We start from the raw sequence: 18593 nt of genomic DNA, 5'->3' as shown, positions 1-18593 counted from the left end.
GAGAGTCATCATTTGGAGACGTAGGAAGATGTAAAGCATGATGGATACTTGGCTTACAATCCCAATTCTGATGAGGGCAAGCCAATTAAACTCTCTCAACCATAGGTCTCTTAGTTTTTAAAATATGGGTGATAATTCTTTTTCTACCTACATCTGAGGACTTCTGTGGGGAAAAAAATTTGTAAACCTTAAAACACTATGTAAACATGAACTGCTCTAACTATTCTCCCTATCAAAAAGATTCAGATTGTTGTTCAATACTGATCTTCATTCCCCTTCTCCCCCAAAAAGGGAGAAAAAGACAAAAAAGAAAAAATGATATCGTAATATTATAGGAAAAGCATTAGATTTGAAGTCTAAGAATCTGAGCTCAAACCTAGACTCTATCAGGACAAACTCAGACAATTCACAATCTCTCTGGGTCTCAGTTTTCTCATCTGTAAAATGAGAGAGCAGGGCTGGATGAAAGGCTTCCTTCTATTTCTCAATTCAATGATACTACTTCAAACTACTACATTACTACCTAAACTAAATGTTTAAAGGAGTTAAATATTTTAATATATTATATATTTATATATTTTTATAATATAGTTATAGTTATAATATAGTTAAATATTTTTACATATATATATAATATATTATATATAAAATATATATAATATATATATATGTAATTAGACATCAAGAACTCAGTCAGGTCAATTAGCATTTACTAAGCATCTATCACATAGCAGACACAAGACAGTGCCTGCTCTTAAGGAATTCATAGTCTAACAGGGAAACAAACATGCAAACAACTCTGCAAACAAGATAGAAAAAGGGAAAAAAGCCTTTCTTTTGCAGATAGATGGACATAAAATCTTCTCTGTACAAGAATACATTTACACACAAGTGTATGTGTATGTATGTATAAATATATATACACTAGACTATATAGACTATATCCTAATATATAATGTATATATACTATTATATCTAGTATAGTATATCTAATATATAATGTATAAACTATATATAAACTAGTATATTAGAATATATACTAGTATACAACATATACTAGTATACTATATATAGTATATACAGTATGTATAGTACAGAATATATAGAGTATATATATTTTATATACACACTATATAGAGTATAAAGAGGGGGTGTGTGTATGCGCATGTACTAGTTGGATTATTTTGTTCTGAAATACTCAAAAGGTAGGAATAAGCTAAGTCTTGAAGGAAACTAGAGAAGCTAGGAGGCAGAGGTGAAAAAGGAAAGTAATACAAAGGCAGCTGTGCATCATGGGAGAAAGTCAAAGCAAAGGTATATCACAATCTGAGAAGAATTAAAATTGTAAGTGACCCAAAAGACAATGACAAAACATAAAAGGCATAAATAGGTTGCAGCATATTACCAATATGTATTTGAAAACAAGTAATTACGTGGATCAGTTTCCATATCTTGTCAATTCTACATCTATAACATGACCCAAACTCTTCACCTTATCTCTATGCACAAGCTATGGCCCTTGTTTAGTTCCTCATCACTTCTCAACTGGCCTAATTACTGAAATGGCCTTTTAAAGACTCTCCTTGTCTCAGTATCTCTCTTTTCCAGAATATCCTCCATCCAGCTGCTAGCGATACTCCTAAAGCACAAATATGACTGTGTCACTCCCCTACTCAATAAGCTCCAATGGCTCCCTATTACCTCCAGGATCAAATAAAAATTCCCTTTGTTTGGCATTAAAAGGCCTTCAGAGCCTGTCTCTAACACACCTTAACAGCCTATCTAACATGCATCCCCTTCACAAACTCTAGAGAATAACGAAACTGGCCTTCTTGCTCAACTTCATATATGATGCCCTATCTTACATATCTATGCCTTTACACAAATGCACTCTCAGACCTTTCTTAGGTCTTAGAATTCCACATTTCCTTAAAGGTTCAGATAAGTTTATCTTCTATATAGGACCTTTCATGATCTATTCTCCGAGACACTAGTACCTTTACCCCTCCCCCTCCAAAAAAACCCTTATAAGTATTTTAAACATATATATATATATGTATATATATATATATATATATATATATAAAATAGGCCTCCTTATATTTCTCAATGCTCTTACTTCAAACTACTATATTTCCATCTAAACTAGATGTTTAAAGAGCTTTAATTTTTTGCACATGTACACACACATGCATGTTGTCTCCCCAATAAAATTAAATTCCTTGATGACAAGAATTGTTTCCATTTTGCCTTTGTATCCCCCATACCTGGCATAGTTCCTGGATGAATGAAAAAGCAGGTATTAAGTGCTTACTCTGTATAAAGCACTGTGTCAAGTGCTGGAGATTCTAGTGGAAAAATGAGGCAGCCCTTGCTCTCAAGGAGCTTATATTCCAATAGAGGAGTAGGACATATATAGGAGGTTCCATTGCAGGACATAAGGAAAGGCCCAGTGGTCCTAGGGCAGGAGGGGTAGGTAATGAAGCAAATGTCATTACATCTTTAGCCTTATCACCACTGATTTTTTTTAGAAAATTCATTTTTGATGTTGGACCATTTGATAGTGCCAAGGACTGCTGGAATGAACTTTTTTTTCTGTGACCTTCAGCAACTCTGACTGCTAATGTAACAGGGGCTGCCAGGCAAATAGTAAGTACTTAATAAATGTTTATTTACTGGTTAAATATCATCATGGATGTAATCAGAAAAGGACATTGCTACTCATGTGAATGACAAATCATTAGAGAAGATCCTCCATATTACAGTGTAAGCCCAGCACGTATGTGTCAAGCTCCCTGGACTCTCCAGCTTGGAGACTGACAGGCCTGAACAAAGAACAGGAATCTCTTAAGACAAAGGATAGGAAATAACTCCTCTCCCACTGGAGAAACATTAACCTGGCCAGTTCTTAGGAATGAGGGAGGCGGGGGTGGCTCCCCTCTCTGGTGGGAAAAACTTTCTTTGTTCAGGGCCCTATAAAAGTCACCACATGGGACAGGCATAGTGGAACCTCACCCACGGAAAAGATGCTTTGCCTGGGACTACGTTCAGAAGGACCAACCAAGGATGCGGTAAAGGGGTTCCCCAGATTTGGAAAAGCCTTGGGTGCAGGTGCTGAATGTGAAGTGTATGTTGTATGTGTGTCTTTTGTCATTGTCGCTACATTTGTAGAAAAGAGGCGGATTCCCCAGCTTGGAGAAACCTTGGGTGGCAGTGTTCCTCTGAACAGGTGTTGCCTCTGTGTGTCTGTGTCTCTGTCTTTGTCACTGCATTAACTGTGTAGTAAGAATTGTTAAACAATGTGGTTGCACGGTTAATAGAGTATTTCCCGTCTTTCAATAAAAACTTTGTTCTGTTAGGAGTATGCCTTATTGCCAGTGCGAATCCGAACCCAAACCTAACCTAGCTTAATCGAACATCATGTAGAAACAGCAAAGGATAAGAGACAGCCCAGGCATTGCCCTGTTATCCATGAAATATTAAAAGAACTCCAGTGTGTTGGGCAGATCTTTCCTGCAGCATTTATCAGAATAAGGGACAAGATTCTTACAGGATAAAAAAGTACAGCTGGATTTCGATCTAGACCATTGGAGGGAGTACTCAAATAATGAGATCGCAAATCCATTGAATCAATCGATGAGCCCATACTAACTGCTTACTATGTCCCAGACTGTGCTAGGTAAGCATTGGACAAATAAATACAAAAACCTCCTTGTCCCATTGAGTTTATGTTTTACTAAAGTGTTGAAACATAAGCTTAAGATTACTAAAGAAGAGGATTTAATTGTACATTACTTCCTTAGGTTTAAACTTTTATGAATAAATCATTAGAGTCTTGTACTTTTAAACATACCTCGAATATTAATTTTTAAGTTATGGGCACAGTAAAACCTTGAATTGTCATTTACAGTGTAAATGAGCACTTCTGTTTTCAGAAACACTTTACTAATATGAATAAACATTCCATCATGCCATATACAACTTTCTTTTGGGTTATTGAAGGGTGGGATTAGTTTGATTTTCTGGTTTCCCAGCTTTGAATTTTTTTCCCAGAGTATTCTTTCACAGTTGCCAGATCATGGAGAGAGGTGGGGGGGTGGGGAAGAGATCCAAGTAATGTCTGGAAGGTATAATACTTGCTCCCATGAACATTTCTTCTTCAACAGAAATTGCAAACCATAAAAAGGGCAAAATGCAATTCCTCCAATTCTGCTCAAGCACATTAAGATGTTCAAAATCATATGAATCTAGATGATTAGGATTTAAAAACTTATTTCATCCTCCCATAAAAGAAATCTGGAAAAAAAGTTACTAACAATATTTAATTTCTGTGATATACAATGGAAGGCCTGCCAATTTACATGGCAAAGGCAATGCAGAGAGGCAGTTGCAGAAAAAAAAATCTGTAATTTTTGCTGACCATCAATATTTAATGCACAATAAAAATGAGTTGGGATAAATTGGTAAAAAATAAAAAAGGAACTTTGGAGCCACTACAACACTGAACTCTTATTTTAGCTGCCTTAAGGAAGTGTTGATCCCCATCAAGAATTCTATTTAAAAATCTATCTCTGTTCATTTGTCTTCTTCTGATTCTTGAAAATGACTACTACCTTCATTATAAAAGTTGACTGATTTAAACTACCTTGCACTACAGCAACTTCTGACTAAAAATTATACCCTCACCAATTAGCTCCAATTTCTATAGTTCTTTAGTGGTTACAAAAATATTTCCTCAAAGCAATCCCATGAGGAGGACAAGTCTCTTTTACAAAAGAGACTTCAGACTTTTAACTCCTCCAAAGTTAGCAAACTAGAAACTAACTGAGCAAGTAACACATGCCAGGCTCCGAGTCCAGGGTCCTTTTTCAGACAAGCTTGCATGTCACATGCATGAACCTATACAGTTTCTGAATAGTCAATGAATGGCAAAATGCTTAACCATGTTCACCACAGGTTTCAGAATGCAGCCCTTCAAAAGCCCACTGGCAAGGTTTAAGGCATCTGGTATCAGTAAAAGGAAGCACTCTGTCAAGCCATGTTCCTGCCATCTTTCCAGTTGGCTTTTCGCTAGTTCAAATTGCTCTTCAGTCTTTACCTTACTATACACTTGAAAATTACCTGTATATGCTTGTGTCCTAAATGTTTTTAGTGATAACCTGAAATCCACAGCATGCCCACAAAAGGGACAGTAGCAACAGCAAGTTAACAAGCTTTCATTAAGCCTTCACTCGCTCCCTCTCTTTAGGAAGGAAGTCCTTCCATTCCCTTTGGAAAGGTGATTCATCACCTGCTGTAAGATGCTTGAAAAAGCGCCCAGATGGAGAGCGTTTGCTTTGTTGTTAATCAAAATAAAAAGAAACCGCTGAGAAAAGTGTGAAGCTCCTTAATTCAGGCACTGAGGCTGAATTCTTCAGGCAGCTGCCCTCGGCGATCTTTAAGATTAAACTCAACTCAGAGGTCCTACCTATGCTCTGCTCAAGTCCTCCTCCCTCCGTTGTCTCCTCTGCTCTCTCTACAAAACGGGGAGGAAGAGCAGGAAAACCTGCTTGGGAAGCTTTGGTCTAGAGATTGGGCTCAGGGGAATCCTAGCTTTCAGGTTTGCAAAATGGTTAGCATATTTTAATGACCCCTGGATTTCCCTTTCAAGCTAGCAGAGAATACAGACCCTGAAACCATAACCAGCAATCAGCGCACAGTCAAAAGTCTAGCCCCACATTGGTCCCTGAACTCTAGAAAGGCGGCTCTGTACCTAACATGATGCATTTAATTGCAGTAATAAGATTTTTTGCCCTGGAGGTGTATTCATGCCAGCTCGCTCGTCCTTGTAAAGAAATCAGGTCTGATCTGAGCAAACTAAACACAGTTCCAGAGAAGCTGGAATAGGAATTCCAACGTGCAACACCCTCCCCCTTTCCCCCACCACTAACGCCCCGGGGTTACTGTTATCTCAGACACAATTGGGTGAAGCTAGAGGCTGAGGGGCTCTCCACGACAGGATGTTGCTTCCAAAAAGTTAGACAACTTAGTGTCCGAAAGGTCATTAAAGAAGGGGACTCAGAGAAATAAAAGGGACCAAATTCCATTCCTAGAAACCAGCATGAAAAAAAAAAAAAACGACAGGGCTCACTGTGCTAGGTGTGAACACGATAAACACGTTAAATCACTTTGATCTCTTTCCTGTGTCAAAAGGTAGACAAAGAGGAATGGGTTAGGGCAACAGCGCAGCAAAAAGCTAATGACAAACTTCGAACTCGAGACCCCAGATCTCTTCCTCCTCCATCAAAGCAAGGCAAAACCGAATAGGATGGGGGAGGGGGAGGCGGGCGCAGGACTGGAGAATTGGGGGAGGGGAGAAGAGGTAAGAAATAGAATCTGAGAACTTACTGAAGAAGATGTACTCAGTATAGCTGCTCCAGATCTTGTCGTCCCGGTACTGGTTGATGAAGGCGGCGGTGCCCGTGGAGTTACACGCCACCATGTGGAAGCCGGCCTCCGACAGCCGGTCGAACGCCTGTTCCAAGTAGGTGAACTTGAGATAGAAGCGGGACGTATACTTTTCCGGGGGGCGATCGGGGTCCCGGCTCTCGTTCAGGGTGTCCCCAAAGACCTCCTTGGCCAGGGCAATGCGCCCGCACACCATGATCCTCGCCACGCGGCGGAATTTGGCATCTGCCTGGTTGTCCCGCACCGTGGTGTAGGAGCCGCGATAGCCGAGCGTCAGGAACCCCGAGCGTTTGTCCAGCAGGGAGCCGCTACTGATGCCTCCGGGGCCGGGGGCTGTAGCGGCCGAGGCAGCTCCCCGGAGCAGGAGGAGATCGCTGCTGCCCTGAGACAGGTTGTCCTCCAGGTCGCTTTGGCAGCCCTCGTCGTTGAGCGAACTCTGCTTGGTCACCTTGGGCGACAGCAGCTTGACCAGGTCGCCCAGTTGGAAGTACTCGGCCTCTCGTAAGAGCCGCTCCTTCTCCGGGAAGTGTTCCGGCAGTGAGAGCTGTTTGTCCCGCAGGTAATCCAGCACGTACCTGAAGAGGAAGCCATCGCGGTCAATGAAGAAGCGCGCTCGGCTATCCCTGGGTAGTTCCCCGCGGCGCCGGGCGCCGCCCCGGGGACTAGGCGGCGAGAACATGCTGGCCAAAGTGCTGTCCGGGACACTGAGCAGCGTCGAGTGCTTGGTCACATAGACCTGGCCCCCCACGTTCAGCTCCACCACTTCGGGGAAGGGAGAGGGAGCGCAGGGACCTGTGAAAGACGTGGCGGCAACGGCCGCCGGAGAGGTGGAAGAGATCATCTCGCTGATGGGCAGTATGGTGCTGCCTCCGCTGCTCGTGTCCTTCAGAGCCATGGTCATTACCCCGCCAGCCAAGCGAACCCTGGAAGCACCTCACTTTATCTCTCCTAGACCCCTTTGCCACCCACGCCCTCCCCCCCTCCCGCCACCGTCACACCCTCTTGGCCCACTCTTGCGCCCAGGTGCCCCGACGCCCTCCGCCCGGCTGCGCTCTCCCTTGTCCAACTGGGGCAGCAGGTTCAGTGCTTGGAGCGGCGGCGGCGGTGGCTCTCGGTCTCCATCGGGGCGGGTAGGACAGGAAGGGATGGTAGTGCCAGCGCCGTTGCAGCAGCAATATAGTAACAGCTGCTCCTTTCCGGCTCGAAGGGTAAGTGTGAGAGACTTGGGCTGCTGCTCCGCTCTCAGCCAGGAGGAGGGAGGAGGGAGGAGGAACTGGAGCAAACAGTAACTCGCCTCCCCGGCAGTGAGAAGAGTGAGCGAGCAAGCGAGCGAGGCAAGCCACAGGCACAGACGGCAGCATGTACCAGCTTCTCGCTGCCCCGGGAAGCTGCACTGACGTCAAGCCCTGGATTGGGACTCTAGCCACAGCTGTCATTTAAAGAGATAGCCGCCAGACGCTGCCCGCCTGCGCCGTCGCCAGGGGGCGGGAGTTCAGAGGGGCAGCCTCCTCAGAAATAAAGCAAGGACAATGAGGTGAAGGAAAAGGGGTCACCAGTCCCCCCGGGGAAGGATGGAGAGAGGAAGAATCCTCTCTCCTTAAAAAAAATGATAATAATTGTGTAAACTATTTTTCTACCCTGTGATGATTATTGAGGAGTGGGAAAATACATGTACTTTCCAAGCTGAAGCCAGTTGAAATTTTGGGATGGCAGTAATCTACCTTAATCAATTAACAAATTAAGAGAACCTGGTTGCTAGTAGGTGTTAATTGCACGTTGTCAGTGGAGACCTGTAAGATGCGGGCGTTTAAAGGAAAAGTCATGCCTACGTCTCATGTGCATATGTTGGGAAATTTTAAAACTGCATTTAATCTTAATTTACGTGAGATCTGTCTGAATTTTTTTCTTCTTCTTTCAAAAGGACAGACTCTACCTTTGCTCTTTCACCTTACCCTCCAATAGTCTTTCCTCACCTTAATCCTTCTGTTCTTTCAGTTCTAAGACAAAAGCACCATCTTACACTATATTTGTCTCTTAACCTTAAAGTAAGGTCACAAGTGAGAATTATATTGATTTTGTCTCACCCTATTTTCTACTGGTACCTATCTGAGGTGCAGCCTGCAACATCAGCACACCTTTGTGAAGAGGGATGGAATTACAGATGAGAAGACTCTCTTCTGTAAATGTCAGAAGCTTATATATTTCTTCACCATGGGCACACTTGGAGGCTTGTGAAGATAAAGAACCACAGGACTTATAGAATACTTAATGTTTGTTGAATTAATTCTTGAATGAAAAGTAATTATGATCCTGTGTAAACTGTGCTTTCAGCTATTATTAATGCTACAAAAATGTTGATAGCAATATTATACATACTCATTGAGAGTTAAAAATATTATACAATATGCTAAGTTTTTTAATCACCATGTCTCTTTTACCTCCATGCCTACAAGGGATATAGTTTCCAATGTCATTTCTTTGAGTCAACCAAAGGAAGCTTCAGATTTGAGATCATAAGATCATAGATTTAGAGCTGACAAGATTCTCAGAGGTCATCTAGCGCAACCCCCTTCATTTGACAGAAAAGGAGGTGAAGCCTAGAAATATCAAGTGACTTGGCCACATTAACCAGGATCATTTAAAGCTCAAGTAAATTCTTTACATCATTTATGTCTTCCAAAAACATTATAATATATTAAAAGCAATGTATTTATCTCATTGCTTCTCATGAGTTATATTTCAGGCAGTGTCACATTTACTGACTTCAAAGTCAGAGAAAAGTCATTCTAAACAATTTTTCTCATCTGTAAAATGAAGATAATATTTACATTACCTACTTCACAGGTTGAGAAAGCACTTTCTAATCCTTAGGTCATATTATAAGTAGGGATGATAATGATGATGATGACTATGATGATGAGGATGATGAAGAAGCAATAACAATAAAAAAAACTGCTGAGCCACAAAAGAGTTTAATTACAAGGGCAGGGACTCAGCCAATTCATAACAGGATCTGAAACCAGGTATCCTTGCCCAGTATCCACTCATAAAAACTTACTACCTCAAGCTAGAGCTGCTTATACTTTTTCTGTGATTGTATCCTATGATAAGTCAAAATTTTAAAATCTATATTAGCACTTTTTGTTTGAAATCAGATTAATTAAAAGCATATGAGGGAGGGAGGAGGAAAGATGTGCTTTTAGGTTTCATAACTTAGTTGAAGAATAAAAACATATTAAGGATTTAAAATAACAGTTCCTGGGGAAATTCAAATTAATAGAAACTTCATAGCTTTCATAGATAAATAAATAATAAGCTTAAAACCTCTATTAATGAAGACCATTCATCATGAAGTCCCAAATGATGTCTGTCATAGACCCCAGCATTATAATTAAATGAATCCATATAACCTTTCACAGGCTCCAATCTTATTGGGATATGGCCTAATAATTCTTACTTTAAACAGATAACAATATAAATATGATGCAATAGTTTAATTGCAATTAGCTATTGTATGTTTATCATTTTAAAACAGGGAAAGCAAGCACATGTGTGACCAAAGAAAGTCAAGAAAGAAGTGGAAAAGAGAAATGGAACCAGCCATTTCAGCCATCCAATTAATCAATAACAAACACTATGATCCAATCCATCATACAGTTATCTACATGGATAGTCAAAATCACTGAAATAAGTGGTTTGTTTCAGCTATTTTTCGGCATAATTATTTCAACCACTTAAATCCTATAAGAGCTGCTGCTGCTGGATATGCAGGCTTTACCAAACCCTTAGTGACAACTCTTCTAGATTAGCCCATGTTTTATATACAATGTAAAATAATGTATTCTACATATTCTTCACCATGTCTCTTTTGATTTCAAAATGAAAGAAGTCACTGATAATTAAAAGGCCACATGACAGCCCCCAGATGAACCCAGCTCCCCCAGAAGTGTTCTAGAAAAGTTCTTCTATAAAAATGTGCCAAAAGGAGTATGAGAGAGACAGGGAGAGACAAACAGAGACAGAAGGAGACAGGGAGTCAGAGAAAGAGAGAGACAGGGAGAGGCAAGGAGGGGTGAGGGAGAGAGAAGGAGAAGAAGAAGGAGGAGGAGGAGGAGGGGAAGGAGGAGGAGGAGGAGGAGGAGGAGGAGGAGGAGGAGGAGAAGGAGAAGAAGAAGAAGAAGAAGAAGAAGAAGAAGAAGAAGAAGAAGAAGAAGACGACACGACGACGACGACAACGACGACGACGATGATGATGGCTATCAGAGGCTTTTGGACACAAGTCAAGCAAGGCTACAGCTATAGCATCCAAGTAGCCTACTCCAGAGCCAAAAAAAATGGGGCCAGTGTAGCTCCCACATGGTGAAGGACTCAAGCAGCCTGTGCTGGAACCATAGCAAGAACAGTATAGCACCTAGACTGCAATGTAGAAATTATTTTTTCCACTTTATTTTTCTGTACATTTATTAGCTGTCCCTATCATTTGCACTCCCCCGATAAAAATATAAATAAAACCCTAATAGCAAATATGCATAATCTTTCAAAACAGATTTATATATGGGTTATACACCCATATATGGGTTATATAAACACCCAAAAGTGTTCCATTCTGTACTTTAGGTGTGTCACCTCCTTCAGGTGCCTCTACCACCCAGTAGGTGGGTAGCATACTTTATCTTCATCTTTCTGGCATGGTGGTTTACCATTGGATTGATCAGAGTTCTAAAGTCTTTCACAGTTATTGTTGTTTTAATAATGTGATCATTGAATAATTCCTGTAGTATAGTATTATTCTATTATATTCATAACCATAATTTGTTTTGCCATTCTTCAGTAAGTAGCAAACTTCCTTAGTTTCTATTTTGGGAAATGTTTGGGGGAATATTATTTTCCATCTTGGGCAATATTTTTGGACTTATGTCCTTTTCTTATTTCTTTGATCTCTTTGGGCTAACAGATAATATCACTGAGTCAAAGGGGATAGATGGTGAGTTTGAGGCATATTTCCAATTGCTTTCCAAAACAGATCACCCAATTGATAGCTCCATCAATAGTGTATTAGTTTGTGTGTTTTTCTGTAGCCCCTCCAACAATTGTAATTTTCTTCTTTTGTTTTGACTGTCTGGTGGATTGAAGATGGAAATTTAAAATAAAGCATTAAGGTTCTTAGTTAGAAGAGATCTGATAATAGCACAAACTATGATATCTGGTTGGGGTGAGCCAAGGCCACATTAAGGGACAGAGCTAAGTCCTTTTTGGGGACTATTCAAGGGGAAGGAGAAATAAAAGGGTCTAAGGTTGAGCTAACAGAAAACTGAGCCAGAAGTCAAGGATTCTTTTAGATGGTAGGATGTATTCAGAGTCATTATACCTGGGACAGCAGATTCAGGAGCACCCAAACCAAAGAGTCAACAGAACTATACAAAGCGTGTCCACCCCATCCAAGAGTGGGGAAAAAAACAAACCAAGATCTGATACAATTGCAAAGTCCCAATCTAGAAACTGAAGATTTGAACAAATAAGTGAAAATACAAAATATGTTTTTAAAAAATATAATGGATTAAAAGAAGCACATGAAATAAGCCCAGAAGAAGAGAATAATTCCACAAAAATACTCAAATAGATCCTAAAAGGAAAAAATAATTTGGCTACAAGGACTCTCAGCATACTTGGAAATGAAGAAAGAAATGAATGAAAGAAATGATGCAAGAGATAAAAAAGAAATTATCAGTAAAATGAGAGCTCTGAAGGAAAAGAAAGGGAAGGAAAAAAAGTAACAGAACAAAAGTTGGAAAATTTTGTCCAATTAGTACATTCCTTGAAAAATAACTAGAATGGAGTAATCAAAACCCAGTAACTGTATGAGACCATAAGAAATATTAAAGCAAAGTCAAAAGATTGGGGAAAAAATAAAATTTAAGAATCTACTATTTAAAAACTGACATGGAAGACATGTTGAAAAACTATAATTTAAAAATCATTATTGTGGTTCAGTCTTTTCAGTCATGTCTGACTCTTCATGATCCCATTTGGGGTTTTCTTGGCAAAGATACTGTAGTGATTTGCCATTTCTTTCTCCAACTCATTTTGTAGACAAGGGAAGTAAAGCAAATGGAGTTAAAAGACTTGCCTAGGGACACACAGCTAATGTCTGAGGCTAGATTTGAACTCAAGAAGATGAGTTTTCCTGACTCCAGGCTGAGCACTCTATCCACTGTGCCACCTAGCTGCCCTAAAAATCATTGGATTCCCCCAAAAGCATGACAAAACAAAGTAATATGGACACAATACAGGGTGTCCCAAAAGTCTTAGTTCAATTTTAAGCTTTTAAAGCACAAAAATTTTGGATTTTTAATTCAAGAAATTATAAAATAAATTTCCTAGATCTACTAAAATTAGAGAGCAAAATAAAATTAGAAAGAATCCATTATTAACTTCCTGAAAGGAAACCCAAATTGAAAACATACGGAAATCATAGCTTATATCCAGGGGTTCTAGGTCAAAGAAAAAAAAATACTGCAAGAAACCATAAAGAAAGAGTTAAAGTACCACACTGCAGCTACTATAAAGAGGAGAAAAACTTGGAATACAATATACCAGAAGGTAAAACATAAGGGTTTATAACTAAAAATAGCATACTGCAAAACCATGTATAACCCTACAGAGTAAAAAAAAAAAATGGATCTTTAAAAGAATAGAACACTTTCAAGGATATTTGATCAAAAGACCAGAGCTATAGTTAAGCTTTCAAATGCAAATGCAGAAGAAAAAGTAACTTACATAAATAAACGCATTTGAGCTATGGTAAGAAGCTAAAAGATAAAGTACTTATATTCCAATAAAGGGAGAAAAAACAGGGGTCTCTTTAAAATCCCCCTGGCTTCAAGGGCCACAGAAAGAGTAAAGAAAGACAAAAACAAGACCTGGGAGTGGCTTTCTTCCATACTGTTATTTTTAAGAAAGAAAAGAAAAGGGAGGGGAACGAACGAGGAAGAAAGGGGATAAACTTGCTCTTTCTCATAATTGGGTATGCTACAAAAAGATTATGTAAGCATGGAGGAAAGACTTTGGGAGTGGGCATCTCATGGATACAGTTTATAGCACCAAGCATAGTATCTAGCACACAATAGGTGCTTAATAAATACTTGCTAATTAATTAATTGATGACTACAGGAATCCAAGTTTTAGAACATGTAAATATACAAATGTTTATATACATATATAATGCACATATATACATGTACAAATATATATATATATGCATATATATATATACACAGATAGTAGGTTAAATATATGTAGCATTCTATAAAGAATTTTACATTCTTAGAATTTAGAGCTGCACTTTGGTGGTTATTGAGTCTAACCCCTCATTTGACAGATGAAGAAACTGAGGCCCAGAGAGGTCAAATCATGTTTCCAAACATCTACAAGTAAGTAAGCTACAGATCTTGGTTATAAACCCGGGCATTCTGACTTCAAATGTTATATGTTTCAGGAAACTTTCCCTAATTAACTGCTCCTTTATTTACTTTGGGTTGTCTCATCAGTTATACATAGATTTTTTTTTATGGGGGAAGGAGGGAAGATTTGGTTGGTCCAGTGACTTCACTAAAGAGCTCCCCCTGAGTAAACTCCCTCTACTAATGCTGATCCACACCTATTTTCCATCTTAGAAGGTTGCTTGAGGCATTGATGTTAAATGCCTTGGCCAGGGTCACATATGCAGTAGGGTCAGAGATGGGACTTGAACCCAGGTCTTCTTGACTCCAAGATTATCTATTTATACACTAGATCATCAATATCTTATACAGTATTATTCTGTGCTTGTATGTGTAGTTATCATATATCCTTTGGTTTAATTCGCCTAAATATATTCTGCCTTTCCACCCAGACTCAAACTCAATACAGACAGAGCGCTGACCACCTTCCAGTCCTTTCCTTTAAGAGGACATTGGAAAGGGGAGTGGTGGGAAGGAGCAGGCTATAACACATCTACAGCAAGGAATTACAAAGGAGAATGAAAGACGTTATCAAAGACGTGCATGAGAGAAAAAGGTGAGCTGGTCACATCCCAAGAGCAAAAACTAGGTAATGGACATCCCTACATTCCATTTTTTGTCCTTACGATGTCCAGAAAATTTTAGGAAACTCCCAGAAGGTTGGTTAGACCTCCTTTGGCAAACTTATGGGAAGGCATGAAAAAGGGTCGCACAAGATGGGCAGGCACAGATGCCCTATGATCTGTATCTTTGGAAGAAATAATCCCATCATTCTTACCACAGATTGATTTGAATATCCAAATATCACCCCTCCTTATGCTTTGCACCCAATAGGGATTCAATAGCTACTGTTGACTGACAAACTCTCATGTAGATAGAGTGTGACTATCTTCAAAACAACCCACAGACGCAAGGGATAGGTAGGGGTGATATTTGTACACCTCTAGCTTCTATATTAAAACATACCTTGTTCAAATCCAACTGAAAAACACACCATCAGGCCACAAAGGATTTAATTAGTGAAAGCTTTCTTAGGCAAAGTAGAATTTCAGCCAATCAGCAAACATTATAGTCTGCTCTGTTATTCAGGTTCAAGAGATTGCCTTTTTAAAGCTAACTATTCAAGTAAATTGAGTGTTATCCAAATTCCTTGTCAGAGAAGGACGATTTTGTCAGTCAAAAGTAGTGTGGTCTGGAGGTCTGAAAAAGAGACAGGTTGACAGGAGTTCTTGATTTCTAATCCCTGCCTTGACAATGATACTTATTTGCTAAATGACCTAGAGCAAGTCTATTGTCAGAGGGACATATAGCAGTAGTACCTTAGGGGAATGGAGTAAGAACTCAACATTCCTTAAGTCCTTGAAGATGCCTACATGAAAAATGCCATGGACGCTGGACTATCACATTATTCTATAGAGCCCACTTTGAAGGCTTTTTCGTACCTAATTTTGATGTATTGGGGCAGTTATCAAATCAGTCATGTTGTCTAAATCCTGACATAGAATTTGATGGCAGGAGGGACAATCAGGTGCTTCCTTCATTTTTAATGTGAATCTATTCTTTTTTTAACCTTTATAACTCATTCTGCTCTAATAAATTGCCTTGGCCAATTTTCCTTTGCTCCAGTTAATCCAGAACTCCCCTCTCTCTCATACTTTCAGCATCCCCTAAAACATCTGCATGTCTTCATTCTCCCTCAGTGAATCATCCCTTTTCATCTTTCAGTTGCTGACCTAGTAAACACAAATCCATCTGTTAACACTTACAAAACTACGCTTTGCTTAGTTTTTTGACAAATTTCCTCTAATCTGATTTTATAACTCCACTTTACTAGCCCTGATTCTGAATTCCAAAGTACTCGCTGCACTTTGCAGTAATATTAGCTCATTTCAAGGCCTATGTCATTAGACGTTTATTGGAAGCTTGGGGAGAAAGGGAATAGACTATAGGTAGGTACATAGCCATTCATCAGACTGATCACCAGATGCTAGGAGAATTCCAGGCTGGTGTTAGGGAAGCAGAGCCAACCTGCAATATTCATTGGTTATCCCAAACCAAATCCCTCAAGAAAGATGGTATAAATTCTGGGATCAAACTTATCAGTTCAGTATGCTTTGAGGAAGGAGCAATTGGCTTCAGAAACCCAAGGTCACTATAGACTGATGTTAGGGTAGATCAAAACATTCAAAGTGTTCCTGAAGTGATTTGTTTTCCTTGTATGTTTTGAATGACAATTACCCAGAGGTAGCTTGAATCTTTTGGCTGTGCTTCCAAGTTCGGAAAGATCAAAAATCATAGAATCATAAATTTTGAATAAGTAATAACTTAGTTTAATCCCCCTCAAACCTACCTCCTTATTAGGAGTGTGCTAATGAATGTTTAACAACTACAGAGGCTGAATGTACCCATGAAAAACTTTTCATTTTAATACTCATTATTAACATTTTCTTAAGACTAGATAATCAACAAAACAACAAATCATGCCCTGATTTGGGGTGCTTGCTGATTTCTGAGGTATAAATGTTCACACTGAAAATTTTACAATTGACTCTGGTGAGCCCTTTCTAATTTGCTCCAGAGGTTGGGTAAAGTCAAAATCAGTGACTCCGGGAATCAGTGGAATGGGGTGACCTTAGATGGTCATTCACTTTACTTCACTCTTTAGCTGCTGAAATCCTATTCCCCTTCAGACTCAGACCAGATTCTGGGGATTGTTTTGTTTTATTTTAGGAGCCCTTTCCTGATCCCTGAGGGGATCTCTATTGATTATCAACTGTCATAATAATGCACATTTGTATAGTGCTTTAAGTATTCCGAAGTATTTACAACAGCCCCATGAAGTAAATAGCACAATTATTATCAATTTGATTTAAAAGGTGAGGAAACTGAGGTTCAGAGAAGTTGTTAGTTGCCCAGGCAAGGACTCTAAGCAAGGGAACCTGACTCCATGTTCACAGCTTTTCCCACTCCATCAATTCTGCCTTAGAGTCAGACCTTGCTAATGCACTCGTATTCTCTGTTAATATTATAGTTATTATATTCTAGTGCCCTCCCTTCCCAAATTGCTTTGTATTTATTTTCTATTTAACTATGTACATGCCTTCTGTCTCTCCTTATACAGTGTAAGCTTCTTAAGCTTATCCATGTTTAAACTGATCCATGTTTGTCATTACATCCCTAGCACCTAGCAATGTGCCTAGCACTCAGTGAACACATAATCAATGTTCATTGATTGACATTTATTTATGTGGATGGCTTAACTCCTCTACTAGACAGTAATCATGTCTTTGAGGATGGTAGTGGGAGGTGGTGTATATTTTTGTATATTTCCAAGTCATCTTATGAAGTCTTACTTTTATGCCTCATGTGTGACCTTGATTACTCAGCTAAGAGCACACTCTGGTAAGCCCTACCAAGGTGGGCCTCAAGTGTGGTTCTGTCAATGGAGTATAGGTCTGTTTTATGAAGTAAAAAGTCTATTTTCTGAAGACCAGATTAGCTATATTCGAAGAAACTTACCACCAGAAGGGCACCTGCTAGTGATTAATATTTTCAACCACAGCAAGTCGAAAAGACTGTATTCTAAGTTCAAAATTTAACCAGCACATTAAGTACCTATTATTTGTCATCCACTGTGCTAGGCTTTATAGATGCAAAGATAGTGCCTGTCTTCAAAGAGATTACACTATACTACAGAGAAATTATATATATATATATATATATATATATATATATATATGCATATATATAAATATACACAAACACATACATATATGTATTATGTATGTATATACCCACATACATATATAGACATATGCATATATACATATGTGTATATACATACACACTATACTATAGTATACTGTGTATATATATGTGTATATATGTTTATTTGTGTTTATATATACAAATATATTGTATAGATAGTATAGAGGCACAAATTTAGGGTTCGAGTTAGTGTAATTTTGGTGAATAAATATAAATACACAGAGAGCTGATAACTGAGGGAACCAGGAAAGATCCTTTTTGTAGGCAGGGGCACTTAAGATTTTCAAGTAAAATAGAGGTCCCAATAAGAAAAAAAAGAGTACTAGTGGAGTGAGAGATGAATACACATGATTGAAACCATGTACTATTGAAATGAATCCCTGGATTCCTCCAAAAAAGATAAAGCAGGTTCAAGGCACATTTTTGGTCAACCTCTACTACAAACCATCAACATTTTCTCAAAACAAAAGATGCTTAGTTAAACTACACCAAAAAAAATGTCAAGGAAAATGCCTTCACACTCCCACACACACACACACGGAGGACTCCTACTGAATCCCATAACATTAGTAGGAGAGGGAACATATACGGACAACACCAAGGTGTCTGGGGAATAGGTATTTGGAGAAGGTACAGATTTAGGGAACACACATAGCCAAGGAAATGGATCCTCCTAGGCTGCATTCCAACTGGCACCTGCCTCTGTAAATGTTCCTTGCTGCCTCCTTCACAAAGCTCTCAATGTCATCAGACTGATCAGGTGACCTCATAGAGTAGTGGAATGCTATGTTTGGTTATTGTGCTGTACTTCTATATTACCAATCAATTAGTATTTATTAAATGTCCCTTCATTGCTCTGCTACCTATGCTTCCTTTTCA

The 18593-nt window shown here is 39.3% G+C and overlaps 1 protein-coding gene across 1 annotated transcript in view; it reads right to left on the bottom strand.

Moving 5' to 3' along the window:
* KCTD8 (potassium channel tetramerization domain containing 8) overlaps positions 1-7348 on the bottom strand; it is a 310961-nt gene extending 303613 nt beyond the window's left edge. Inside the window, exon 1 of the mRNA XM_036764121.1 lies at positions 6388-7348. Coding sequence (XP_036620016.1) covers positions 6388-7348 — 961 coding nt within the window. The remainder of the gene's footprint in view (positions 1-6387) is intronic.
* Positions 7349-18593: the final 11245 nt, after the last annotated feature.

Source organism: Trichosurus vulpecula, chromosome 6 (genome assembly GCF_011100635.1).
Source record: "Trichosurus vulpecula isolate mTriVul1 chromosome 6, mTriVul1.pri, whole genome shotgun sequence".
In the NCBI taxonomy this organism is placed as follows: Eukaryota; Metazoa; Chordata; class Mammalia; order Diprotodontia; family Phalangeridae; genus Trichosurus; species Trichosurus vulpecula.
This window is presented reverse-complemented; position numbering and strand designations above follow the sequence as displayed.